This window comes from Saccharomyces eubayanus, chromosome III, assembly GCF_001298625.1.
Source record: "Saccharomyces eubayanus strain FM1318 chromosome III, whole genome shotgun sequence".
Classification (NCBI taxonomy): domain Eukaryota; kingdom Fungi; phylum Ascomycota; class Saccharomycetes; order Saccharomycetales; family Saccharomycetaceae; genus Saccharomyces; species Saccharomyces eubayanus.
The window spans coordinates 145,558-170,942 of NC_030978.1; the positions used below are offsets into that span (position 1 = coordinate 145,558).

At 38.4% G+C, this 25,385-nt stretch overlaps 12 protein-coding genes and 3 non-coding genes across 15 annotated transcripts; 3 read left to right on the plus strand and 12 right to left on the minus strand.

The window, feature by feature from the left end:
• The first annotated feature begins 275 nt into the window (after positions 1-275).
• On the plus strand, positions 276-348 carry DI49_0768. The gene has a single exon. It is a non-coding gene; the product is annotated as a tRNA-Lys (tRNA).
• A 538-nt stretch (positions 349-886) lies between these two features.
• DI49_0769 lies at positions 887-958 on the minus strand. Its single transcript has one exon. It is a non-coding gene; the product is annotated as a tRNA-Met (tRNA).
• A 1,337-nt stretch (positions 959-2,295) lies between these two features.
• On the plus strand, positions 2,296-3,387 carry MAK32 (Mak32p; the record flags this gene model as incomplete). The annotated part of the gene is made up of 1 exon (XM_018363989.1): positions 2,296-3,387. One exon carries the CDS (start codon positions 2,296-2,298, stop codon positions 3,385-3,387), a length of 1,092 nt encoding a protein of 363 aa, XP_018223393.1.
• Positions 3,388-3,481: 94 nt separating this feature from the next.
• PET18 (Pet18p) lies at positions 3,482-4,129 on the minus strand (the record flags this gene model as incomplete). Its single annotated transcript, XM_018363990.1, has 1 exon — positions 3,482-4,129. One exon carries the CDS (start codon positions 4,127-4,129, stop codon positions 3,482-3,484), a length of 648 nt encoding a protein of 215 aa, XP_018223394.1.
• Positions 4,130-4,290: 161 nt separating this feature from the next.
• Positions 4,291-4,557, minus strand: MAK31 (Mak31p; the record flags this gene model as incomplete). The annotated part of the gene is made up of 1 exon (XM_018363991.1): positions 4,291-4,557. The coding sequence occupies one exon, from the start codon at positions 4,555-4,557 to the stop codon at positions 4,291-4,293; it is 267 nt and encodes an 88-aa protein (XP_018223395.1).
• Positions 4,558-4,788: 231 nt separating this feature from the next.
• On the plus strand, positions 4,789-5,025 carry HTL1 (Htl1p; the record flags this gene model as incomplete). The annotated part of the gene is made up of 1 exon (XM_018363992.1): positions 4,789-5,025. One exon carries the CDS (start codon positions 4,789-4,791, stop codon positions 5,023-5,025), a length of 237 nt encoding a protein of 78 aa, XP_018223396.1.
• A 661-nt stretch (positions 5,026-5,686) lies between these two features.
• Positions 5,687-6,676, minus strand: HSP30 (Hsp30p; the record flags this gene model as incomplete). The annotated part of the gene is made up of 1 exon (XM_018363993.1): positions 5,687-6,676. One exon carries the CDS (start codon positions 6,674-6,676, stop codon positions 5,687-5,689), a length of 990 nt encoding a protein of 329 aa, XP_018223397.1.
• Positions 6,677-8,054: 1,378 nt separating this feature from the next.
• On the minus strand, positions 8,055-9,896 carry DI49_0775 (uncharacterized protein; the record flags this gene model as incomplete). The annotated part of the gene is made up of 1 exon (XM_018363994.1): positions 8,055-9,896. The coding sequence occupies one exon, from the start codon at positions 9,894-9,896 to the stop codon at positions 8,055-8,057; it is 1,842 nt and encodes a 613-aa protein (XP_018223398.1).
• Positions 9,897-10,222: 326 nt separating this feature from the next.
• On the minus strand, positions 10,223-11,698 carry SLM5 (asparagine--tRNA ligase SLM5; the record flags this gene model as incomplete). The annotated part of the gene is made up of 1 exon (XM_018363995.1): positions 10,223-11,698. The coding sequence occupies one exon, from the start codon at positions 11,696-11,698 to the stop codon at positions 10,223-10,225; it is 1,476 nt and encodes a 491-aa protein (XP_018223399.1).
• Positions 11,699-12,460: 762 nt separating this feature from the next.
• PMP1 (proteolipid ATPase) lies at positions 12,461-12,583 on the minus strand (the record flags this gene model as incomplete). Its single annotated transcript, XM_018363996.1, has 1 exon — positions 12,461-12,583. The coding sequence occupies one exon, from the start codon at positions 12,581-12,583 to the stop codon at positions 12,461-12,463; it is 123 nt and encodes a 40-aa protein (XP_018223400.1).
• A 1,030-nt stretch (positions 12,584-13,613) lies between these two features.
• On the minus strand, positions 13,614-15,869 carry NPP1 (nucleotide diphosphatase/phosphodiesterase NPP1; the record flags this gene model as incomplete). Its single annotated transcript, XM_018363997.1, has 1 exon — positions 13,614-15,869. The coding sequence occupies one exon, from the start codon at positions 15,867-15,869 to the stop codon at positions 13,614-13,616; it is 2,256 nt and encodes a 751-aa protein (XP_018223401.1).
• Positions 15,870-16,755: 886 nt separating this feature from the next.
• On the minus strand, positions 16,756-17,385 carry RHB1 (putative GTPase RHB1; the record flags this gene model as incomplete). Its single annotated transcript, XM_018363998.1, has 1 exon — positions 16,756-17,385. The coding sequence occupies one exon, from the start codon at positions 17,383-17,385 to the stop codon at positions 16,756-16,758; it is 630 nt and encodes a 209-aa protein (XP_018223402.1).
• A 317-nt stretch (positions 17,386-17,702) lies between these two features.
• DI49_0780 lies at positions 17,703-17,774 on the minus strand. The gene has a single exon. It is a non-coding gene; the product is annotated as a tRNA-Gln (tRNA).
• Positions 17,775-19,356: 1,582 nt separating this feature from the next.
• Positions 19,357-20,898, minus strand: FEN2 (Fen2p; the record flags this gene model as incomplete). The annotated part of the gene is made up of 1 exon (XM_018363999.1): positions 19,357-20,898. One exon carries the CDS (start codon positions 20,896-20,898, stop codon positions 19,357-19,359), a length of 1,542 nt encoding a protein of 513 aa, XP_018223403.1.
• Positions 20,899-22,376: 1,478 nt separating this feature from the next.
• SYP1 (Syp1p) lies at positions 22,377-24,992 on the minus strand (the record flags this gene model as incomplete). Its single annotated transcript, XM_018364000.1, has 1 exon — positions 22,377-24,992. The coding sequence occupies one exon, from the start codon at positions 24,990-24,992 to the stop codon at positions 22,377-22,379; it is 2,616 nt and encodes an 871-aa protein (XP_018223404.1).
• Positions 24,993-25,385: the final 393 nt, after the last annotated feature.

The following is a 25,385-nucleotide window of genomic DNA, read 5'->3' on the forward strand; positions in this document are numbered from 1 at the left end:
ATTCTGTTCCTCTTTTTATATGTTGTCATTCATTGATCCTATTACAATATCAATCCTTGCGCTTCAGCTTCCATTAATTTCGACGACACTTTGAAATCTTAACTTACTGGTCTTGTAGTTTATGTCATCTTTTAACACCGTATATATTAGTAATAGATGGACAATATTTGAATCTTGTTCCAACAAAGCACGTGTCAATTGCCCTTTAATAGATTTGTATGTGGGGAGCACTATCAGTATTACTCTTCTGTGAGAGTCATTTTCACAATTAAAGAGCCTTGTTGGCGCAATCGGTAGCGCGTATGACTCTTAATCATAAGGTTAGGGGTTCGAGCCCCCTACAGGGCTTCTTTTTTATTTAGTGTACCATAAGTGTTATGGAAGGGTATATTACATGTATGTCAGACACACTTACTTTTTTGAGGTCAAAATGTTGATAATTAGGAGTTTACTAAGCAATGATAACTAAGAATAAGGAGTTTTTTCTTATTGTACACAAAAGAGGTATATAAAACACACGCTGATTGGTTATATGACACCCAATGGTAAAAGTAAGGTTCAGAACATTAATAGTAAGCCATCGAGTATAACTCATCTCCCTATATTCTAGTTCTTGGTTAATTAATAGATCTTTATCTTTATTATTGAGAGTAAATCCTACAATTAGAATTTACCTATTCCAACACAATAGTCTAAGCAGATCCTTTAAAAATCAGAGGACGCTTTGGATTTTATAATATTAAAGCTTACAGTCAATAGAAAAATGCGATTTTGTCTGTATAAAGCTCTTTCCGGTCAATGATGATTCAAAGAATATTTTGGTATATTGACAAAATTATCTGTACGGATGACAAATGTGGTTACATATGGAAGAACAAAAAAAATCTAGCGCCGCTCGGTTTCGATCCGAGGACATCAGGGTTATGAGCCCTGCGCGCTTCCACTGCGCCACGGCGCTCGTATTTAGACCCTATCTTCAGGGAATCTGCTCATCTTGAAGAGGTTAGACATTCTTTCAAGTACTTGTTTAATAGAGAATGAAGTAAATGGGGGTTTAGCCTAAGTCTTGCTTTAATGCTTGAGGGACAGGGATCATAGCAATATATTACGACGTACCTGCTTGAAAATGAATATTCGCGAGGTACACCTAATGTGATTATTTCTGCGAAGAAGGAGACTTGGTTGTACAGTGATGCTAATGAAATAGTAAATTGCTTAATCTGTTTTCAATGTAAGCTCTCATGACAACCGTGAAAGCATTCTCGAATAAGTTAAAATTGCGGGATTATTGAAATTAGTAAACTAAAAGTGTTTTCGTTTGTATAATTACTGGAACACTTTCCGCGTGACGATGCATTTGTGTCTTAATGTCTATGGCATCGATGGCCCTGTCATCTTCTAAGTGCTTTTAACGATTAAATAACATATTCTGGCCTAAGAGATATGCCTAGACAATTATGAACATTTAATGGTATCCAATAATAGCAGCTTGGAAATATTACAAATGCGATTGTTCAGCATTTCTCTTACACAACGCTGCAGTTATTTGAGTTCGAAGCACAAAATGCCGATGAAGGCATTTGGTATCATTATTGTACCTAACCAATAAAAGGGTTTTGTAAAACATTTGATGCTGACCTATATATACATGGTGAGGCCAGTATATTCTTTCAAGCATCAACCAAAAACAGATTGAGTTTTAGTCTCGTGTGCCTCTTGCATATCCATACATTTAGTTCAGTGATTACATAAACGAAAAAAGATTGAAGGTAATGCTAAATGCCTATTCAAGTATTTTTGAGAGGCATATTAGAGATTGGAATTGTGTGGTTGAGTATCCTTGAACACCATCAAGCGTACCGAAGTGACATATACTGCGCATTGTTGTAAACTTTGCGTTTTTCGTTGGTAGATGCCATTACAAAATTCTCTCAAATAATTGTTGCAAATACACACTCACTCATACAGTCCATCATTAAAGATCCTTCCCAATACCTGAGCTTGAAGAATGAAATCTTAAAACAGGAATTTTCTTATCTTAATTCCCATGCTTATCATGCGCGTCTGTGTCATTATTCTATCCAGGAGCGTTTACCATTGCATTTGTTATTTCCGAGATCTTATTCTGCTTTTAGAAGATGTCCATTATTCAGGCAACAAACTCTAAAAATATTCTAATTGCGCCTTGAGCAAAAATGGCTAAGCATTTTTAATAGCGATAATCCTCGTAGTCATTGTTTAGTTTCTACGATTCAAGTTTAAGAAGTTAGCCATATTTGGGCAATAAAAACAATCATGAATGAAGAAAATTCTATGGATGCGCAAAGCCTGATTATTACCAATGGAATGTTCATCATCGATGATATCGAAAATAGTAAGTGCAATATCCATTACAAAAATGTTCCTGGGGGTGGCGGCACTTTTGCCATCTTAGGAGCATGTATAATATCACCAAATAATAAGACCTCCAAAGGTTTGAAGTGGATAGTGGACAGAGGCTCTGACTTTCCTGACGAAATTACAAAAGAAATAGAGTCCTGGGGAACAGATGCAAGATTTCGGGATAGTTTTGACAGGCCAACTACCAAGGGATTGAATTATTATGAGGGAGATAATGATTTAAGAAAGTTTAAGTTTTTAACAGCGAAGAAACAGATTGATGTTCAGGACTGGGTCGCTACATTTGGACGGGAAACTATCAACGAAATCCAATCTTTCCACCTATTATGTTCCGGGTCAAGGTGTGCGAAGATGATTGACGCTCTAATGAAGGTTCGAAGCAGAGAGAGTGGGAAACCAGTAATTATTTGGGAACCTTTCCCAGACCTTTGTGACTTTGAGCATCAGCATGAAATTAGATGCGTTATGCAAAGAGAAGACGTTACAGTGATATTGTCGCCAAATGCGGAGGAGTCAAGCCGTTTATTTGGTTTGCATGGAAAAGAACCGAGTAGTTTGGAAGAATGCTTCGAGCTGGCACATCGTTTCAATGAATTCATGAATGATAATAATATGTGCATTTTAAGATGCGGCTCCCTTGGAAGCATATCGATAACTGATAGGCTTGGGAGCGCAGAACGGGCCTATGATCACTACCCAGCGTATCACTTCAAAACCAAATCTAGAGTATTAGATCCAACTGGTGGCGGAAATTCATTCCTTGGTGGGTTTGCAATTGCGTATGCTTTAACAAGAAATTTAGCTACTGCAAGCATATGTGGAAACATTGCAGCAAGCGCAATCATCGAACAAATCGGGATACCAAGATATGATCCTGCTTATATGACTTGGAATGGTCTCACTCTCCTAGATAGGCTGGAGTTTTACCTTTCACAGTCAGGTTTGCAATACAATGCAAGCGACGTTTACAAAAGTTTATCACAATAATGACACCAAAATCGGTTTCTTACACTTTTTGCGTTCATATATATATATATATATATATATATATATATCTTCAAAGTATCTATGTCGTTTGACACTAAGCGTTGTAACAAGTTTCAAAAAACTGAAACTCTAATTGCAAGACCCTTGTAAACACGCTTTCAACTTCTTCAACGGAAAACTTATCGACCTCAGCTTTTAAAAATTCGCACCAGACTTGAAAGTGCTCACCATCATGTAAATCAATCCATTTTTGATGTTTCCAGTGCAAGCCTGGAGCTCTTGGAGTGTCACGAGCCCATATCCAATAACTCTCTTCACAAATCCATAAGTAGGTTATTAAGGATGCCCATGTAACTGAGCTGTCCTTTGTGAAATCTTCTAGAAACTTAATATAAGTATCGATACCAGGAATAATCTTGTTGTCAAAGTTAGCTCTTTCTTCCTTACTCAGGGATGGTGCTAATAATTCCAAACAATCATGGAAGTATGAATTTTCATCGTTAGCAAAAAAACCAATTTTTTTGGCTAAGGTAATCAATGCATTGGTAGTTGGCGCTAAAGAAGTCGTCTTACATATCAATCTTAAACCGGTCTCGAAAAACAGGAGATCTTGTGTTAAATAGATGTACAAACTACGATCATTTAAAGTACCTGAACACAGTTCCTTGGTGAACTTATGTTCTGTAGTTCTTTTTAAAAGAGAATCGTGTTTTTGGAGTAGTTTATCGGTGGTGCTGCTCATTGTTTATTCTTGGGTGTGATTTGTCTTTTCTTGTTAAACGGGGTGCAAATATAGAAAGGCTATCTAATTTTACTTTACTTTATTGTTCGTTTATATATCTTTCGATGCACGATCTTTTTGCCAAGCTTTTACCACTGCGGAAACTCTTAGAACCATATGCGCTAAACAATATTACCCATCAATTCAAATTTGTTCGCGGCGAGGTCACGCAACATAGGTTTGGTGATTTTTATAGATTGTACTGAACGCCTAGGAACGCTGACCAAGCCCATCATACGGCTTCCGGAGCCAATACGCTCCTCAACATGATCCAGTAGCAAATTCATTTGGGCGTCTACAGCAACTAAGCTTCCAATTAAAATACGGTCTTCCGCAAGAGAGACTATTAAGGTGCTTCCAATAAAATCCGACAGCTTTAGTGCGTCCATGGTGCTTTACTGCCCTTCTAGATTGTATTAGAAGCCCTTTTTTATCTTGTCAATGATGATATGGCTTTTAAATGTAAAAGCTGCGTGTAGCTCGGAGCACGTTTTTTTAAAAAGAAAAAGAGAAAAAATATTCAGCGGTATATAGAAATAGTATGAAAGCAGTTTAAAGCCGTGGAATGTGTAGTTAAAGAAAAAAAGTGTGCCATCGGTATCAAGATATCAAGATTTCTCATGTCACAAAACAATTCAACTGGCTTTGTAAATGCTGAAAGGTCTTACAACAACATAACGTTGAAAAATTTAACAGCATTTCAATTGTTATCTCAAAGAGAAAATATATGCGAACTATTCGACCTAGTAGAGGGCACAAAAAGACATAGCATCATCGTTGATCCTGAAAGACAAAGGAGGAATTTGGAAGAAATGAGGACAATGCTCGATAATTTGAAAAATGAAGAAAGAACATAGAAAATAGTGATATTTGAGAACCTAAGGTCTTAAGAGGCTTTTAACGGAAATCCTGTTTTATTTCAGCAAGTCTTGAGAGTATTTTTAGGCCCATGCGCGCTTTGGTGTGAACATGAATGACAGTTTAGATAATAGTTTGTTGTCCCCTGTGCCTATATTACACCTTGACACGATGCCACATGCATACAACATGATAAAGAACAATATATTACGCTCAAGCTAAATACATAAGACATACGCGTTTGTATTTTGCCGCTTTATAATGCATTTTATTATGATAGGTTGTTCATATTTGTTTAATATTTACGGTCTGATACAATTGAAACTCGAAACGACTGACAATGACCTTAATAAGGGATGAGGCGTGTTCAGTAAAATACCGGATATCGTCAATACAGCCGGGAAGGGTTAGATGTGATCACAAAATGCCGGACGCTGTTGAGCAAAGAAGAAATAACACTCTCCCTCTGAGATCTTGTTTGAAAAGACATGATGTTATTATTTATTATGTGTGAATGTTTATATAGTGTGTTTTATGTATTTCATGAAGAACTGAAAATTGATTATTAAATATTAGGTTTCATTAGTGATAAAAAGAAGAAGGATAACTCTCCTGTTTGAAAATAGTTAAGCGAAGAGAACTCAGACATTTGGTGTCTTTCTAAGCAGCATCGTCGACGATTTGTTCTGGCTCATGGATAGCAGTCTCTCCAGATGCTCTTGGGCTTTCTGGGGAGGCATCTTTTGCTTCAGGAACCTCATCTTCCACATCGTCGGCAGCATGATGATGATGGGGGAATCCGCCGGACAAAGAGATTTTAGGGAACCTGCCAGTACGGCAGATCATGATTACTAAGTAACATGGATAAATTGCAAATAGACATAGATCTAAGACACCGTAAAAAACAGCTTCACCATCTGGTTGAATACGGTTACCACCCTCACTTAGACCCCAGCATATAAAGTACAACCACACGATTACAACACTGGTACACAACATAACCGCGTTGAACCCTCTAGTCTTTAAATTGAAGAATTGACGTTGGCACAGTACACCTTGTGTAACTAGCATAGCTAGGGCACCGATAGTATAGTAACCCCATTTATAGGTGGACTTGATTAACGAACCAACCAATAATGAAATGATCCAGAATAGGGTACCCACGATTTGAATCAATAACGAATGAACCACATCCAAAGCCGAGATATTTTCAGTCTCACCAGTGGTGCCAGCAGTTAATTCAGTTAAAAACAAAAGGCATGGCCATGACAAAAACCATGCGATGTACTTTGAGTAGAAGATTTGTCTAACGCCGGGAACTTCACCAGTAATAGATTTGTCAACCTTGACATGGTTGAATTCCGCTTGAACACCGGTCCAACCTAAATCGGAGGCATACGTGAAATAAGCAAAAAATTCAAAAAATGCAATCAAAAACGCAGGAGCTAAAGCATATCTGGTCAATCTAGAACCCTTGGCCTCTGCAATGAAGAACATTACAATGTAACATAGCAAAATAAGGGCGAATAAGGCAAACACGGCCCATAACCAGTCTGAGCCTCTTTTGGTAATATGCATGTCTAGCCCATGGGGAGGGTTAAGTCCCAATGCCTCGTTACGATTTAAAAGGCTTGAAAGCGTATTGTTCATTTGATATTTGTTTTTCTTATAACTAAACTTGTTGTTTTGTTTTTGTAAACTTGTGAAGCAATAATAATTGTTTTAGTATTTGTTGTTGTATGATGTATTATAAATAACGTAAGAAAAAGAAAATTAAGAGTAACCAAATCTGAAAGGCTACATAATTGAACACGCTGCTTCGCTTATATATGATTCTTGGCTATACTAAAACTCAGGGATGAGGCAAGGGATAAAACGAGATGACCACTAAGTTGATAATGGGAGAACCATGTAACCAAAGGGTGGGAGCAGAAATTCGATGAGTTGCTAGAACATCTCATCCTTACTAAAGGGGGAAAGGATAACGAAATAATAGATAATGAGTAGAAGTGAGCCACTTCTGGAACGCACAAAACAACACATGCCGATCCGGCGCAGGGGATCGCATCGGGATATGGCTTTGCTTACCTTAGCCATACCAAATATTCTTACTAATCGTGCTTTCCATGCGTTCAAGAGCCTACCCAGGGTGCCTTCCGAGAGAAACCCCCTACAACACAAGATCTGGAAATTAGACACGAAAATCGCGCAGGGATAAGCCCGAATTTCGGAGTCGCAGGAAGCAGCCCAATGTGGATTGGATGTTAAGCAGCAAGGACAGTGATCCCTCATCCCCTTTTGACACTATTTGCCGTTGTTTTAGTTAGAACGAATCTGGTGAGGAAGTTATAATGTTGTTTGGTGAAGTTTCAAGAGCTGAAGGATATTACAGAAGAGCAAAATGGGTAAATTTCTCTATTTAGGGGTGGAGGGATTTGAATGCGACTCGCCTCGAAATCTATATTCTCTGGCACATTCCTCTAATTGCATGGTGAAATAATCATATTTGGTGGGAATGGTGTGCTTTCTTTTTTTATTTTTATTTTTTCCTCGAGCTGCCCGTAACGTGATAAAATGTCTTTGAGAAGCCTTTAGCACAGGCGAGAAAGCTTCTAAGCCTGTAAAAGTGAACACTTATTACTGAAAATCAAATTTTCTTAGCCCTTGAAACAAAGACGTAAGATATTCTTGCTGATTTTCTTCTCCGAGTATTCTCATGTGATATGGAGGGGAGGGGTTGCTTGATGGAGGACGACAGCATTTGGGAACTATGTCAGTAAAATAATCAGACAAAATTTAGAAAATACATGTACTCGTTAAAGGCAATACTTGTTGCTTAAACAAAACTCGCCTAGTGAGTGAACATGCGTTGAGGCTAAATATTACATACAGGTGTATAAAGACTCGGCATTATTTCAAAAAAGAAAAAAATATCAAAATCTTCGTCATGTCAAAGTGCGTGAAAGCTGATAGAGAGTATTCGCAGTCAGAAATAGCGGTGCGCTTGGTAATCCCTCCCGAGAGCTCTTCATTTGGCACGACATTGATTACTCAAGCTACTTAAGCTTGAACGATGACTCATTCTTACACCAGAAGCCTCTGCCCGCGAACCATCAGTATTTTCACCATCCTGTTGACTATCTTCCTCTTCATTATCATTATCATCGATCGGGGCTATCTTATAACTTTGATAAAGGGCCACCATACAGAAAAGACTTAGCGACCACCAACTGACCCAGGCAACATCATTCTCTTGGGACCAAGACATAATGTAACCCCACACTAAAGGACCTATGAATCTAGCGGATGCAGAAATACTGATAGTGGCACCATTAATGACTGACCTACAACTCAAAGGGCTTGAGTTATGGATTAATAGCATAATTTGTGGAGATGTCAAGGCGCCACAAAATGTCTTTATCCCTGTGATTATGTACAAATAAGCGACAGTACACCAGCTAGGAACTCGTTCGCCTTGTAGAAAGATAACATAAGGTACCATTATATACATGATAGGATATAACTTAACCAGCGTTCTGAAAATTGTCAAACAGTCGAAATTACGATCTACGACGGGAAAAATAAATATGACGACAAAGCAACCAAATATGCCGGTTGTGGACAAAAGAGTACCCGTCTGTTCTGGCTCATAACCAATCCCACCAGAAATTTTCCACGGAAATTTTGAAGCTAGTTTCTTTGGGTTCTCAGGATCTACGGCCAAATCATAAGCTAAAAAGACTGGGAGAAATTCATTATAGACAATCAAATGCAAAGCCATGATGAAGTTCACGGATATCGGGTAAAATACTTTCGTATGGAAAACATGGTGGAAAATACTACTTTCTTTACAGCCATCGGAAGCTGTGTCTATATCGGTGTGTACAGCATCTGTTGGTTCGTGCAGAGAATAGGTCCGAATCAGACTTACAGACTGTCTTCTTGTCAAAATAGGGTCAATGGCTTGTACGCTTTCAGCATCACTCTCATTACCGGAATCTAGTAACGGACTGTGCTCATCCTCGCCACGAATTTGTGCTTCATTAGCGTTTGTCTCTTCATCTCGACGACGACTGTCTTCAGAATTGTTATGAATATATTTCTGCCATGGTCTCCTTTTGGGTCTTATACCAAATATGTTTTTTTTAATAGAGTCCCCAAGGTCCAACCCGTAATCCCTCTTATTTTTAAAGATAGGATGTGTTTCCTCCAAAAATAAGATTGCATTTATCAAACCAAACATCAAAAATACGCATACAACCACATTAGGCAAAGCGTATGGGTATGACTTGATTATTTTTTTGGCGTAGCGCGGGAACCATGATGGCACTTCATTCATCGTGCCATCTCTGAAAACAAGAAACCCGCCAATCATAGGCCCAATAACTGCACCAAATTGAAATAGTAACGGCATAGTACTGAAGGCTAGAGCCTGGTGTTTTCTCTCAGTGGCAATTTCACCAATGATAGTTCTAATAACGCCAACATTACCATTTAGTAACCCCATTAAACTTCTTGCCACCAAAGCCTGATAAAAGTTGTGCGAAAACCCCAATATCAGCAACGATATAGATGTTCCTATAAGGCCACAGGTTAAAGTTATCTTTCTACCATGTGTCTCAGAGAATCGGCCCCAATGATATGCGGATATGACTTGGCATAACGCAAATGATGAAGATAAGTAACCTGAATATTTAGATACCTGAGCGTCGTTTGGAGCAATTTTGAAATCTTTAACCATGAAGTAAACATAAGGAAATAATGATGAAAAGGCAATTGGTTCGCTGAACCTAACTAAAGAGACAACCATTAGTTGTGTCCAGGGAAATCCATCCATTTGTTGTTTGAAAGTGAGCTTTTTATGAACCATAATCTCTTATTTGGGACGTTTGTTACTTCGGCATTCCTCTTAGGAGGTTTGATTTCGACTGTTACAAATAAGAAACATTCTATAACTTCCCCATAGAGAGTAAACCTTTTTCCTTCTCCATTTTGTCTTTCCCTTTTTTATATCCGAGATTTTCAATGAACCGAATGTGTCATAAGAGATGAGATCTGATCGAAGCAATACGAAGTTGAAGATCTTAAGATAAGATGAAAGCGATATTGAGGTATGTACAAAGATTCGTTTTAACTAACACTTAAATAAGAAGGAATAAAAGATAAAACGATTAGAATATTAAAAAAAACAGAAGATCAGAAGTTTATGGAGCCCGCGGCTGTTCTATGGAAAGGTATAGCATCCCTTATGTTGTGGTTTCCATACAAATATGAGATAAATCTCTCAAATCCCAGTCCAAATCCACCATGTGGTGCGCTACCTTCTTTTCTCAGGGAAACGTACCAATCCAATTCACCAGATTTATTCATACCGCGTTCCTTCATTTCTTTACATAGCTTGTCATAATCATCTTCTCTTAGACTTCCGCCGATGATTTCACCCATTCCCGGAACCAGTAAATCGAAACATGCCACAGTATTGTCGGGAGTAGAGTTTTGTTTCATGTAAAAGGCTTTGCAAACACGTGGGTAGTCAGTAACGAAAACAGGTGATTTGAAGTATTCGCCGGCTAACCATTTCTCGTGTTCAGTTTGCAAAGGCTGTCCCCAGATTGGCTCGTATTTAAAAAGCGGAACCTCGTTGTAGTTTTTTTTGAGGATTTCGATAGCCTGCGTATACGTTATAGTTTGCCATTTTTCACTGGCCAAAGCTTGCCAACGTGTTATGATATCTTGCCTTTCTTGGTCTAGTGATGTAGATAGTGCATCATCTTCTTTCAAAGAGATAAACTGCTTTGGCAAAAGCTCCTTCTGGTTATCCAAACAAGACTGGATTACTGTCTTCATTGTAGTCTCTACAAACGATGTTAGTTCGTTAATACTATCAATAAAACACATTTCCACTTCAAGCATCCAAAATTCGGAGAGATGTCTCGGAGTATCACTTCTTTCAGCTCTGAAGCAAGGAGATAACGTCCAACATCTTGATAGCGATAAGGCCAAGATTTCTAAGTGCAATTGTGTAGACACAGTCAAATAAGTTGGTTTACCAAAATACGAAGATGGAGACGACAATTGATTGGTGGAAACTTGGAACAACTCCCCAGCACCTTCACAGTCGTTTGAAGTTAGTATTGGTGGGGAAACTTTAGTGAAATGGTTTTCCTGAAAAAAATGCATGAACTGCAATTCTACAAATGATCTCAACCTCAAAATTGCGCTCAAATAAGAGGTTTTGTATTTTAGTGTGGGTAAAGACCTTAGAAATGGTAAAGTCTGGAATTTTTTCTGCAAGGGATAGTTTTCTGAGACAGGACCTATGATTTTGATCGATTCTATGGGGTCTTTAATTTGCAGCTCAAAAGGCTGTTCTCTGCTGGGCGTATCCTGCCAGATAGCGTTGGAAATAGACAATGTTTGGCCAGTTTTCAGATTTTTCAAAAAGTGTACATAATCAGCGTTTGCTAACGGAACCACTATTCTCAATGGGTTAACGGAGGTACCATCTTGTAAGTCTAAAAACGCTATACGTTTTAATAATCTTATAGACTTGATCCATCCATCAACTGAAATGGAGTCATGACGAGGTTGATGTAGTTGCTCATATAACGACTTAACCGTCAGAGAAGAGTAAGATCTAATGCTCTTAAACGGGTATCGAGCACGAAACATCAGTTGCTGAACTTTGATATGTTTCTTTTTTTTTGTCTCGCATGTTACTACTCGATCTTCAGACTACAAATTAAGGTACGTAAATAATTATAAAAATATATAAATTATGAAGTAACTATAATTCCTGCGAGAATATGAAAAAGTGAAAAGCGAAAAAAAAAGACAGGCAAGGCAAATCGTAACTGTAAAGATCCGTGCATACGCATGTATAATTCTGTAGGGTATTGTACTTTTTGTTTTGATTACTATTTAAATTTCTAAAAATAAAAAAAAGTCATACACTATTTCAGTTATGCTAGTAGTATAGTATATATTTCCTAAAAAAACGAAATCTTGAAAAAACTCAATTTACACACACATGAGTCATCTCGAGAAATCATCAGCCTGACTTGACAATCACACACATTGTCGAGAAATGGAAAGAAAAGATATATAGTAGCAGCAATAAAAGAAAAAAGTGCACAATTGGGGGTTATGGGAACCGAATATATACGAAACACACTCGTATTAGTTCATATATTTTAATAACAAAAAAAGTAAGCACAATTCAACTTGAGCACGCACATCAAACAATAACAACGTTCATTTTTTCACTAAAGCGAACGACGAAACAAACAAAAAAAAGGCATAGTGAGAGACAAAGATAGAAAGAAGTCAAAAAAGGGTATCACACACACGTGATAGTCTAATTCTTGTTAAAGAATGTTGGATATAAAAAACAAAGAGGGAGAAAGGAAAGGAAACAATCCGTTTTCATATTCCTTAAAATCTTTGCAAACCTTGTTGTCTAGCCTTCCATTTATTGTAGATAATGGTAGAGATAATAATGATACAAGCCAAACCGACCAGAATGAAAACTAAAATAACACCACCTGGTAAAGTCATTTATGATAAATTAGAAGCGTTGATAGGAGAAGGGAGGAAACAAACAAAGGATATGTAGAAACAAAATTCGCTTGAGTGACTAATTTGAAGTTGGAAAAAAAAAATGAATTAAAAAAGTAATCTTAGTTCGCTCTTCCTTCAAAGTGTGTAGTCTCTTCCTTTAAATACTAATGAAAGGGAGAGAAGACTAAGTAGAAAAAGGGTAGTAACGAAAACTTTAATGGAAGATAAGAAGCTATTAAAGAAAAGGGGAAGTTAAGATCAAACAAGAAACAACGAATCGCTTTCAAACCTTTATATACCGACAAGCACGGATGGCTCAAATTCAGGAAAAGTGGGAAATATTATCGGAAAGAATCGAAGATATCTGCTATTACGCCAGCAAAAAGTCTATATTGACATCTTTCTGCTTTCTGTTTTCTGTTTGTTTGTTTTTCTTTTTTCCTTCAGCAAAACTGTTTTGATTTTACTCTGTTGGAAAAGCGAAAATTGTTTTCATTTTACCCGATTGCGACCGATTCCGGCAATCCCCAAACAGGAATTTCTGCCCAATGCGCGGACAGCCCCAGAAATGGCCGCGGCAGGGTGCGTGGGTGCGGTAATTTAACGACGCGGAGGCGTGGGTGCGCATGCGTTTTTAGGGGCGGCACTCGGGTACGGGACTGGCCACCCGGACCGCGGTGGGGTAATTGCCGCTTTGCGCACTTTTTCTTATTTGCGATTATTCTCGTTCGAGTAATAAAAAACAAGCGGAAAATGCTCGATGTCTAAATGACGAAATGGAGCCCCTCGTTTAGTCAGGAACGTATGCGGCCTGTTTCAGCTTGTTTCTTTTTCTTTGTGCAATTAGTTTTCTTACTTAGTACATCTAATTGATCGTCGAGACGTCTAGTCCACTGTTTTCTGGACTGAAAGGAGTGAAAATTGGGTTATATGCAAATTAAGCTGAAAAATTAAACTATCTTAAATTAAATATCTCTCTGTGTGTATGTGTGTGCGGGCGCGTCTTTTTTTCGTTTTGTTGTTCCGCTTACGTATTGGAATCGATTAAGTCATCGATACCATCGATTATATCATCGATGAGTTCCTTTGCATCGCTGATAATCTCTTGGAACAAATTCCCTGCTGCACTGGTGGTAGCGCTAGCTCGTATACTGCTGCCTCTCGATGACGGTAGTGTGCCGCTCAGTAGGGTGCTAGTCGTCGATGGCGTGGAAGTCGTCATCGGTAGTGTAGTCGTTAATGACGAAGTGGACACGGCGGCTATTTCTTTGGCGTCGTCGTCGTCGTCGTCGTCATTGTCATTGTCATTGTCATTGTCTTCGGCGTCTCCGTTGTCTTCATCATCTTCCTGTGCTTCATGTTCTTCCTCGTCAGGGTACCCGCCCCAGATTATGTTGTATGTACTGGCTTTACCAAACACGCTACTCAAATACTCGAAATCGTCAGTAATCTCCACTTCGTCGCTGTTCTCAGGCTCGCGGAGTTGCTGCATGACCACCCCGGAGCCGTCGTTGGAGTTTCTATCCTTTTCTGCCACACCACAGATGTCACATAATAAATCGTATATCTCTGTATTTTGGAATGGTTCGATGTAACCCTGCGGGAAATACGGCCCCATGCCAATAAATATCGACCTCATATCGACGGCACTATTATTGTAGCCGTGCGATCCGATCGTAAACACTTGTTCTTCGTTTTTATCTTTATGGTCATCTTTTCCCGCTTTCTTCAGCTGTGCTTTCTTCATCACTGCATATCCGGGTTCGGGCACGATCCAGATCGAGGCCATGTGATGGTTTCTTCTATCATTGAAATTCCACTCTTCCGGAAAGTTCCCGTTCACATATACTTTGTACTTTTCTTCATCTATCGATGACTTTAATTCATGGTAAACTTCGTTAATTTCGGTGGAATCCTTCAATGATATGGCCATCATTGGGCCCTCCAAATATGCATGCGACACGTAATCCTTCCTTAATTTCTCGTTCAGTATATCTTCCCAGACAACTACATTTGAGGGAACCATAATATTGCTCATACCATGGTCGCTTACAATGACTAAATTAGTGAAGTCTGTTATATTCCGTTCTCGTAAAGACTCGACTAACCCCTGTAGAAACGTATCCACTTCGCTTAATGTCTTCGTGAATTCTTCGTAGTAATAATCAGATTCTGCAGGGAATCCGTGTTTATGTCCAAAAGCATCTACATTCGGTACATATCCGAGAATTAGTTGAGGTCTTTCGTCCAACGCGTCCATATCCACGTATTTCATGATATTGGATAGCTTCTTTGGTAATGATTCCTTGGCATTGAACTCATCGAAATAATAAGGCGTTCTCTCTATTGCAATGGGCTTCTTATGTTCGGGTAGCAACTTCTTTTCGTTGTATTTAGTATAATTCACGTCACTACCAGGCCACATATGTGTAGCTGCTTTGAATGACATATCGCTGTCAAATGCAGTTTGGACAGTTTGCCAAATTGGTTCGCTAACATTGCTATTCCATATCCGAGGATCCAATACGCCTGGGTGAAACTCTTCGCTAAGATCTGAATCCCAGAATACGTTGGATACTATTCCATGATGTATCGGGTATTGTCCAGTAACCAGTGTCCAATGATTGGGGAAGGTTTCCGTGGGGAAACTTGGAATCATGAATGGTGTGGATGTGATATTCATACCGGTGTCATAATCCAGTGTATATAAACTATGCAAAAACGGCGTATTCCTTTTGGATATCAGTGATGGGTGGAAACCATCTAACGAAATCACTATGGTCAAGGGGAAAAATTCGTGGGTACCGTTAAAATATTTTACGTAAGGATCGAAATCAGGGTTGCCAAAGTGTGATAAAACCTTTATGGTACGATTGGACTTTGTGATATTGATCACAAGGATAAGAAAGACTGTAAATACCAGTAAGCCAAACAACACACGAAGTATTAATTTCCATGGTACTTTGGAAAAGGATCCTGTTCCGAGTGCAAACTCATCCTCAAAACCTGTATCAATAGGTTGGCCATTTGCATCCAATTCGTACAATGGTATACCTCTTCTTAGGTTGGCATTACTCCTATTATCTTTCCCCTCGTTAATCACTATGCCATTGTTCGTCCACTTCAATTTATTTCTATAAAACCAGTACTTCATTCTAGTCCATGCGGATTGTAATCCCGATCCTGAAGCATCTTCATCCAATAAATAATCGTCACGAAATAGATCTTCATTAATGTCTTCCAACCCATTATCCAGCGATTCTAAATCGTTTTCAAGTACCATTTTTAGAAAATAGCTATATGAGTTTATTCTTTCGTTGAACTAAAACCTTCGGTATTTCTACCTCGCTATTGTGCCTTGCGATAACTAATCAGATCTATCTGTATATTGTAATTTTTCAAATTTTTGCCCTTTTTGTTTTTTAGCTTAACATCGCCCGTGGGATTACCATTTTGTTACTGCTTTGAATTATAATAGGCTAAAATGAATAATTGAAAGGCCATTATACCTCTGGCAATGGTCTAGGTGTCTTTGACTAATACGTTTGACATAATGATTGTTTAGTTGATTTTTAATTCTTCACAAATGAATTTTTTTTTCAATATTTATGTTTCGTGTTTGAAAGTCTCCTTTAAAAAAACTTAATGCCTAAGTAGATAGAGGAATATAAAGAAGATAAATACTATCTTTAAATGGTAAATGACTGACTTCCTTAAGACGCATCAAAATAAAAAAGTCTTGCTTCTACTTGTGGTTACGCTGAAATTACGAAGTATATTCTAGATAAATCTCATCTGGAGAAAAGACAGAAGAGTAGTCATACATTTTCTTGTATTTGATGAAGTCACCCATATCCTTAGTACAGAAAAACTACATTAGCGTACTGTGTGCTGAAGCCAAGTCAAAAAGTCCCTCACTAATGTCACAGGATCCCTTGTCCTGTTCTGAAAACTAAGTACCTGAAATTCGGTGATCGATTGCCTTTGGTATTTGAAGGACGACTCTGGTCACAATACATTTGGCTTGATTTATTATTCAATCTTCTCCTATTAAGGAAATAGCCCACTGTAGCTAAAGCGAAAAACAATAAACAATACCATAAATAAAACAGTTTAACCGGCTTTCCCAATAATAAATGCGATAATATTTCCAGAAATGCATAGACCACTCACATAATATTGCACTTATTATTATTTTCACCGTCAAAACCTAAAGTTCCTTCTACACGTTCCATTTGCTTTAGAACAAGAGTAAAAGCTTCTTCAACATTATAATCTTGTTCGGCACTACATTCTATGAACATTGCCTGATTCTTCTTATCTTTACTGCCTATCGTTGAGGCCAATTTCTCACCCTCAGCTTTTGTCACGCACCTACTTTCATCTTTTGCATCTCTTTCCAAATCACTCTTGGTGCCCACAAGTATTACCGGCAGATCGTCCCTACCCATATGATCCACTATCTTGTCCCACAGAACGGGAATAAGATCAAAGCTAGCACGATTAACTATACTGTAGCATAATAATATGCCTCGTACACCTGTCAAAGATTTCATACTTAACAGAGAGCCTTCATCTTGGCCTGCAGTGTCAAGAATCTCTAAAGTGCAGTCATGATTCTTATAAGAAATGATTTTAGTGAATTCATTTTCAATAGTAGGATAATAGGACTCAACAAACCGCGATTCAACGAAGCGAACGGTTAAAGTTGTTTTACCAACATTTCTAGCACCTAAAAGAGCGATCTTTCTTTGAAAATCATGTTTGGGGTTTGAAGAGGTGATGGAAGAATATTCCATTATGCTATAGTCTATGTTCCCACCTCGTCTTTTGTCCTAATTCAATTGCTGCAGGTGTAGATATAAACCAAGTAAGTGAAAAGATAAGGCAAAAAAATAACAAAAATGATGGAATAAAGCGGAATAAGATCTGGGCTCCTCGCTACCGAATCAGCCGACAATAATTTTTGCGCTGCTGCTATGTTTTCAAATTACCAAGTGAGTGCAAGTTCAGGTGTTTATAGAGATGAGCGATTCTCGAACCCTTACCAGCCTGTTTTTCACTTTAAAGAGGTGCGGAAAAAAAAATAAGTCAATATAACTTTCCCAAAAAAAAGAGGTCCTACCCGGATTCGAACCGGGGTTGTCCGGATCAAAACCGAAAGTGATAACCACTACACTATAGGACCAGAACTTCTTGAAAAACAACCTCCAAACATAAACCATGTAAAATAGTGGATCACAATGAATGCCTCCTATGATACAACCAAAAAAGACTGACGCATATTCTGTAAAACAAATAACTCCAACTCTTGACGGTTTTACTTAGGCAATTACGTTGAGCTTTAATCTCTAATATACAGAGGCACATAGCCACATATATACTTCCAAAGAGATGAAACTCCATAATTATCTATAATGTGATAATGAACAATCTCCAGTGCGGCAAGTTACACCGCAAGATGTCATAGAACATTTACATAACGAATAATAACGCTTTCTGATGACTGGATGACTTAAAGGGTCATTACCGACATGATGTTTAGGTTTGAACATACACCCTCACATTTTTCATCCCAGCTCAACCTTCGACTTCTTACTATATAATATTCGTAGGATGTTTTTAGGTCTCCTGAAAAGATTAGTATTGCTCGAGAGGGGGAGGATTTTCTGTGAAAATTATAAAGGACCAGGGAGGCTTGCTGTTCAAGCATGAAAAATTTGGATAGAATCACTTTCCAGGCATCCGTTCCGGATATATGCTATACCTATGAATATAGTATGACAAGCTACAGCTGATTATACGCTTTTCCGCTCGGCTTCTGCATTTTTTTGACGAAGGCCAGGTGTTATTTGACTTTAAGACTCTCAAACAAACAATCAATGCGCTTATAAAACCAACAGATTCGAATTTACAAGCAACGAGTAGACATAACATACGCTCTCAAAAATTGCGCAGCTCGTAAAGGACTCGAGAGCCTTCACGTTGATTAGGTATGCACATCGCGATGAACAGTTTGAATCGTTACTTTTCATTTTCCAAAACAATGAGCTCAAAAGGAAAGTCCACCGAATTATTGAGATATTATAATTCATTCTACTGTTCTAGTTTATCTGCGAAACTCTAAACGACGAAAGCAACTGTCTTCAGCCTGATGACGTGATAAACGCCGTATTGAAACTTTCCCTCTTTCGACATTTATCCGTGTTACTCGATAATCATGATCAGCCGTGTCGGTAAGTTCTCAGCTTCTTTTTTTTAAGGCAAATTTCGTTTCTATCATTATTTATACTGCCCATAATATGAAATATAGAGTCTTTTTGTTTAGCAAATGTAGACAATCTCAAAAGACAGAGGTATTCCCATTCGCTTTAGCCTTATCAGATAGAAATAATTTCAACGGCTACCAACCGAAAACTTTGATAATTAACTCACCAATGCTTTCAACCATAAGTACGGCACAAACGCGTTTAAAAACTTAATAGCTAAATCTCAGAAAGTGCCTAGAACTGCTAACTATTGAAATAAAGCGATAAATGGATGCTGTAGAATAACTAATGTTGTATACAGAAGAAAGTTCTTGGAAGATATTGTCCTGATAAGGCTGCGTACAAGAATGTGCTAATTAAACTAGTAGAAACTGCGCAATAAGAGTCGTATGAACTTTCTAGGAGGCAGAGAAGCTTACCGACTTTTCTTTCTCAAAACCGATGTTTTAATCAACCACGAGTAACAAATATGTCAAACAGTGGAGCGTAGTTTGAATGTACTTAATGAAAAGGATTGGGAACTTCAGTCATTTCCTCATCGCCAAATTCGACAGACGTATTTTCACCTTCATCTTCATCCTGATTCTCATCATCATCATCATCATCATCTTCTTCTCCAAAAATATCATTAGCATCTATGTAAGGAACAGATTTCTTAGCTAGGTTCTCTTTTATTTGTAGCGAGCGGATAACAACCGATACCACCCCGCTTGAAATTGCTGTTGCCAAAAGAGCATAACAACCTTTTTCAAATTTAGGTACCATATCTGCAGAGAAGAACAATATTGACCACCAAGCATTAACCGCACCTGAAAACATATTCATTGAAGCAAGAACAATGGCACGTTCTTGAAGATCTGCATGGCAAACAATATTGGCCCATGAGAAAAAAACCGCTTGTCCAGCATATGCAATACCTCCAAGATACTGGGCAGAAAAGATAATTTTTGGATCCAATGGACGCGTACGTATCAAAATTGCGACGATGATCATAATTAAGGATATAAAAGCGGAAACATGCCAATGCCGAGCTTTTGGAAACTTGCTTATATATACTGCAGAACAAAGTGTAGAAACTATACCCACAGCAAATATGCCTGAGGGATAGTTATTTCTTTGTGATAATGTATATTTTTGGTTTTGCAACCATAATGCAAACGTAGAATTAGACGCAAAACCTAAATTCTCACCTCCTAGAACCCACACTAAAGAAAACATCCACCAATGCCATCTCTTCAGGATTCTGGGGACGGTTGACCAGCCTAATTTTGTACTTTCGTCCCTAGCAGGAAGTCTTCTTCTCGCATAGTGTAGTTCTTGTTCAGTGAAAATAAATTTTGTCATTGAAAGCCTGTTAACAGCACTTGTTTGATCAGGCAAACCTGGGAAAAAGATAAACCCGTATATTGAAATTGGTAGTGTGATGCAAAAATCAATGATAAATAGCCATCTCCAACCGGCTAAACCGTTCTGACCATTCAGATGAGTAAAAATACTTGTTTGCATAAATCCACTGAACATGGACCCAACTAAACCACTGCCAGTAAAAATAGCACTTCTAATAGGCAGCTCATCTTCTTTGTACCACGAACCCAGAATAAAATGTGTTCCTGAGAATGTACAACTTTCAAATAGGGCCTGAAAGAATCTAATAGCGCAAATCTGTTTGAAGGATGTAACGCGATACATACCCAAGGTTAGCAACCCCCAAGCAAAGGTACAAAAACTTAGCCATATTCTAGGCGGAATACACAATAAGATCAAGTTATTAGGAACCATGCCGACGATGTAACCGATCATAAAGACTGTGTTAGACAAAGTCAAATCATTTCCCACCATGTTTAGATCTTCTTTCATACCAGATATATACGCATTAGTAAAACCAACACGATCCACATAGTTAATCCAGTATTGCAAGCAGACAAACGATAATACGAACATATCTATCTTGAATAAAAGAAATCTCCGATTAACTGGACGTTTGGAGGTAGTGGGTTCACCTTCCACTTCATTTTGAGTGATGGAGTTTGCTTCCTTTATCATGATCGAACACCTAAGCTCTTTCAGTCGAGAATGTTGATTGCAAGTTACCAGCTGCAAAAGAAAATTTGTTTTTATATTGGAATTGGAGGTTTATTTCATATATTCTCTGCCCATCGCCTCTTTCAGTATGTATGTGGAAGTTGTTATTATTGTTGAAATTCTTAGCGTCTCCGTCGAAAATGCCCTACGAAATTGATGACCTGAGCATCATTGATCAACGGGATTGATGACTGTCGTATATCGAAGAGCACGAGAAGTTTAATCGATTGTCTTTCACTTCGAGCTTCTTCGCCGAATACGTTCGGCTGACAAACTTCTCTCACAATAATATTATCACCTAGGGAGTTGCATCAATAAGCAATGCCTTACATAACACATACAAAGTACTATATATACATAATTATAATCGAGGTGGAGATATAAATTCTCATTTATTTAACTAATTTTGATATTCCAGCATGTGTTGTTCCTAATTGCCATAAAATAATATAAGTAAAAGAAAGCGTGCTCTAAAAGAAAACTCAAGGAAAAACTCGAGATAAGCTAGCATAAATATTACAGTTATTCAGAAGGAGCAGCATCCTCGTGACCTTCAGCATCTTCTGGTTTCTTCCCATTTCTTAATACGTTAATATCTTTTTGGACTAAACTCAAAGTGGTGGCCTTGGAACCATCATCTCTTTCGTAGACGTAGTTAGCGGCGTCGGCTTCAACATAAACTAAAGCACTGGATAAATCATAAAATATAAATGTTAGTAAACCGTAATGTGTCTCAAACAACCATAAAAATAGCAAAAAAAAAAAAGACATACCCTTTTCTGACATATTCTGTCAAAAAATTAATTTGTGGTTCATTGAACACGGTGATATTGTACCAATTGGTTTGGCCGTCTCTTCTTGGCTGAGAGGCAATACTGTACTTCAAGTAACGGTTGTTGTTGGCGGAGGTATGTTCAGCAAATTCAGAGCCAATACGACCGACGATGGACATCTTGGAGAAGTCCATCTTCTTAGCGGTAGCGTGAAAGAAACGTGTTTGAGTACGTAGAAACATATTTTAAATAACAAAGCTTCGTGCGTTGATATGCTTTCGTTTTATCAGGGGCAAATACCAATTAATAAATATCTTATTATCTCACTGTTAGTCTTTGTCTTTCTCCACTGTGTTAGCTTTTTGTTTTCTTGTTTTTTTCCGTTTCCGCGAAAACGCCTTTCAGACTTTGTCTTGGAGATAATAAGCAGTACGTATATGAGAGAGGAAACTATAATAAAAATAGCGGCAACGAAGAAAATATAGAGTCTTGGGAGAACATTATAGTACATAAGTATAGTTCTATGTAAGTCTTGATATATAAGTGCTTGCAAAAACTTCCTGAAAGAGAAAAATAGGTACTGTCGTCGCAGTTACCGTATGGCATAGGTTGGTAAACGAAGGAAGAAGAGGTAATGTAGGAAAAAAGAAAACTAAAATTGATGTCTCAGGCCAGACCATGGTAGTTACCGGTGGTCAAAGTTCTCTTTGTGTTTACATCCAACCAGTCACCCCCAAATGGGTTGTTTTCATCTAATTCCTGGCAAGTCAAAGAAATACCACTACCAGCACCACTGTGAGGCATCATTGTGTTATCTGTTTCACTAATGCTGAATTTGGTGATCACGCCCTTGGCAGATTCATGTGCTAAGGTGTCTGTAATAAATCTCGCGATCAATCTCTGGCCTTCGCCATTTCTTTGCAAGACAAGTGGTTCTTTGAATCTCCACGTTATTCTCTTCTTTTCTTTACTGAACGAACCCTGAGGTTTCGATAGAGCACTTGTTGCGTTAGCACCGTCAATGTTCACAAAAACAACCAAATCTTCTATTGTGATTTGCGATATCTCCTCAGGTAAGCTCGTCGACATCTTAACAGTCAGTACAACACTAGCCTGGTGAGGCTCAAATCTCCAAACCGGGTGGATGACAATAGGGGCGACTGGCGCCTTTATAGAGTATTTGATAGCGCCTAAAGTTCTAGAATCAATGAATGATGGATTTACTTTAAATTCTTCAGGGGCCACACGCTCGATAAAGGCTTGATTTAAGATTACTTTCTCAAAATTAGCGCCATTATCAATCTTCAAATTAATGCCAATAGGTATTGGTGTATTCATGACGGAATTGGGCACGTAATTCAGAGCAATTTCACCGATAAGTTGAGAGCTTTGCAACATGCCGTCTTTGAAGGAAGCGTTGAGCACTTCTGCGATACTAGCGTTCAAACCGAGGTGGGATGTTTCCAGAGAAGAGTGCTGAAACAATGATTGCCCCACTAAGGAGGTTGACGAGCCTGTGGCTTGAGGGTTCAATTCTTTCAAGTCACCAGTAATTTGGTAGGCAAGTACGGAAGCTGGGCGCTCTTGAGGTACGGAGGATAATGAAGAAGAAGTAGGAATAGATCCTGGACCATGCGTAGGCAATGTTTCATAGAGTTGCGAGTCTCTATTCTGAATTGCATTTTGCTTCCTTGAAGGTGGCAAAGCAGGAGCACGAATATGCAAAGGCCTCGAATCCATTTGTACCGAAGACAGGCTATCAGTAGTAGTGGCAGGAATCGAAACACCAGGGGATGCAGGTTCAACTGGTAAAGGCTTAGATTTTGACTGTGGTTGTAGTGGAGGTTGAGATATTGATATCAGCACCGATTTGGAAGAATCGTCTGGGAGACTTTCTTGTGCGGCAGGTGAGGAACTCTGTTGCATCATCGTAATAGGCACTGAAGTTGGTGTAGAAATAGGAGCTGGATCGGTGGACGCAGGTAGCTCCACGTTATTAGGAGTAGCATGGGGAGGAAGCGGTGGAGTGTCAGTACTGCCGGCTGGAGTTCTATTGTTTGATTTTGAAGATGAATATGTGGGTTGACGTTGTTTCTGATAAATAGAAGAAGTGGCAGTAGAAGAGACCCTAGTCGAAGAATTATTTGGAGATTCTGTGATAGTCTCTTGGATGTAAGAGTTTGATGAAGATTGCTGTTGTCTCTTATTTTTAGTTTTGTTTCTACCAAAAATTGAACCCACTTTAGATCTTAAAGTATGAGATGATTTCTTCGATTTCAAAGAATTATTATTTGTAGAGTCTGAAAATTCATTATTCATGAGATCATTATGGGTAAGAGTCGAAGACGCAGAAGCAAGGCGATGGCCGATGTTTCCAAATGTACTCTTGCGCTTCTCCTTTTGTGGGGATTTTTTATCCCTTTCAGTGCCTAAGGTGGGTGTACCGTCTGAGCCTGAAGTTGAACGAGTAGCAGTGGCGGCAGAGGCAGGTGGGGCGTTATTCATAATCGCTGATTTAGAAGTGGAGGACGGCTTGAAGTTATATTGGCTTGCATCTCTGGCAAAACGGTCAATTTCACTTTGAGGTTCAAATGCCAAAAATTTTGTCATCACAGTTTCACATTCATTGGTAGTGTTCAATAAATAATCGCTGAAACCGGTTTGGAATCTCAACATACAGTTTTTCAAAGTATCTAAGCGGTTATAATCAATAGTTTCGAACAATTCGAACAGGTATGGGCTTTGTAAATCCCATTGTCTTCTTGCTTCTTCCAATTGGCTGGAGTTGCCTTCATGCTTGCTATAGTGTTCAATTGAAGCAGCGTTTTTGCTCAGCTTCGAGTGCAAGTCCTTACTTTCCCTCCAACTAGTATTGTTCTCCACAGACTCCTTCAATTCATGAACGACTTGGTTATCCAAAGTGTTATAGTATTCAGTACTTGATTTCAAGTCCGTTTTCAACTCTTCAATGACTGTATCCCACAAATTTCTCAGTTCTCCCAATGACTCAAATCTGAATTCACTCATTTCCTGTGGAGTCAAGACATTGTTTTCAAGCATCTGAGCATTTAAGATCTTAGTAAGATCTTCGTTTTCTGCTACTATTTTTCTCAATTGCTGAGCATAACTTCTCTTCAAGTTGGATAAATCCTTAAATAATAGATAGAAGTCTTTATTTAGCAATTTGACCTGCGACAGTCTGATCCTGATAGTTTCAGTGGCTTCATAAGGACTTTTCGTGGTCAATATGCTATCTGCATATCTGGTTCTTTGTTCCGACATTTTTGGAGATATTTACTCACGCTTTCCAACTAATCTTGTTTAAATTAAAATACAACAGAAAGTAATCTGTTTATGAAGAAAGTAATCGCTGATATTTTCGTTGTAGCTTGTATAAGCTTAACTTCAATATTAGAGTTTTTCACTCTGCACGTACTTAGGGGGGCTGTAGACTACACAGAGTAAAGGAAAAGGAGAAATCATTGAATACGGTGTAAGATTAAAACTACGCATATGTATCTACACACACACACACACACACACATATATATTAAACTACATCCTGTAATTCGAGACTTAAAGCTTCTTAATTATACCTGATGATGTTAACCGAACATACAAGATTTAAATGTGCGCTTCCCTATACAGGAAAGTACCGACAACTATACAATTGCG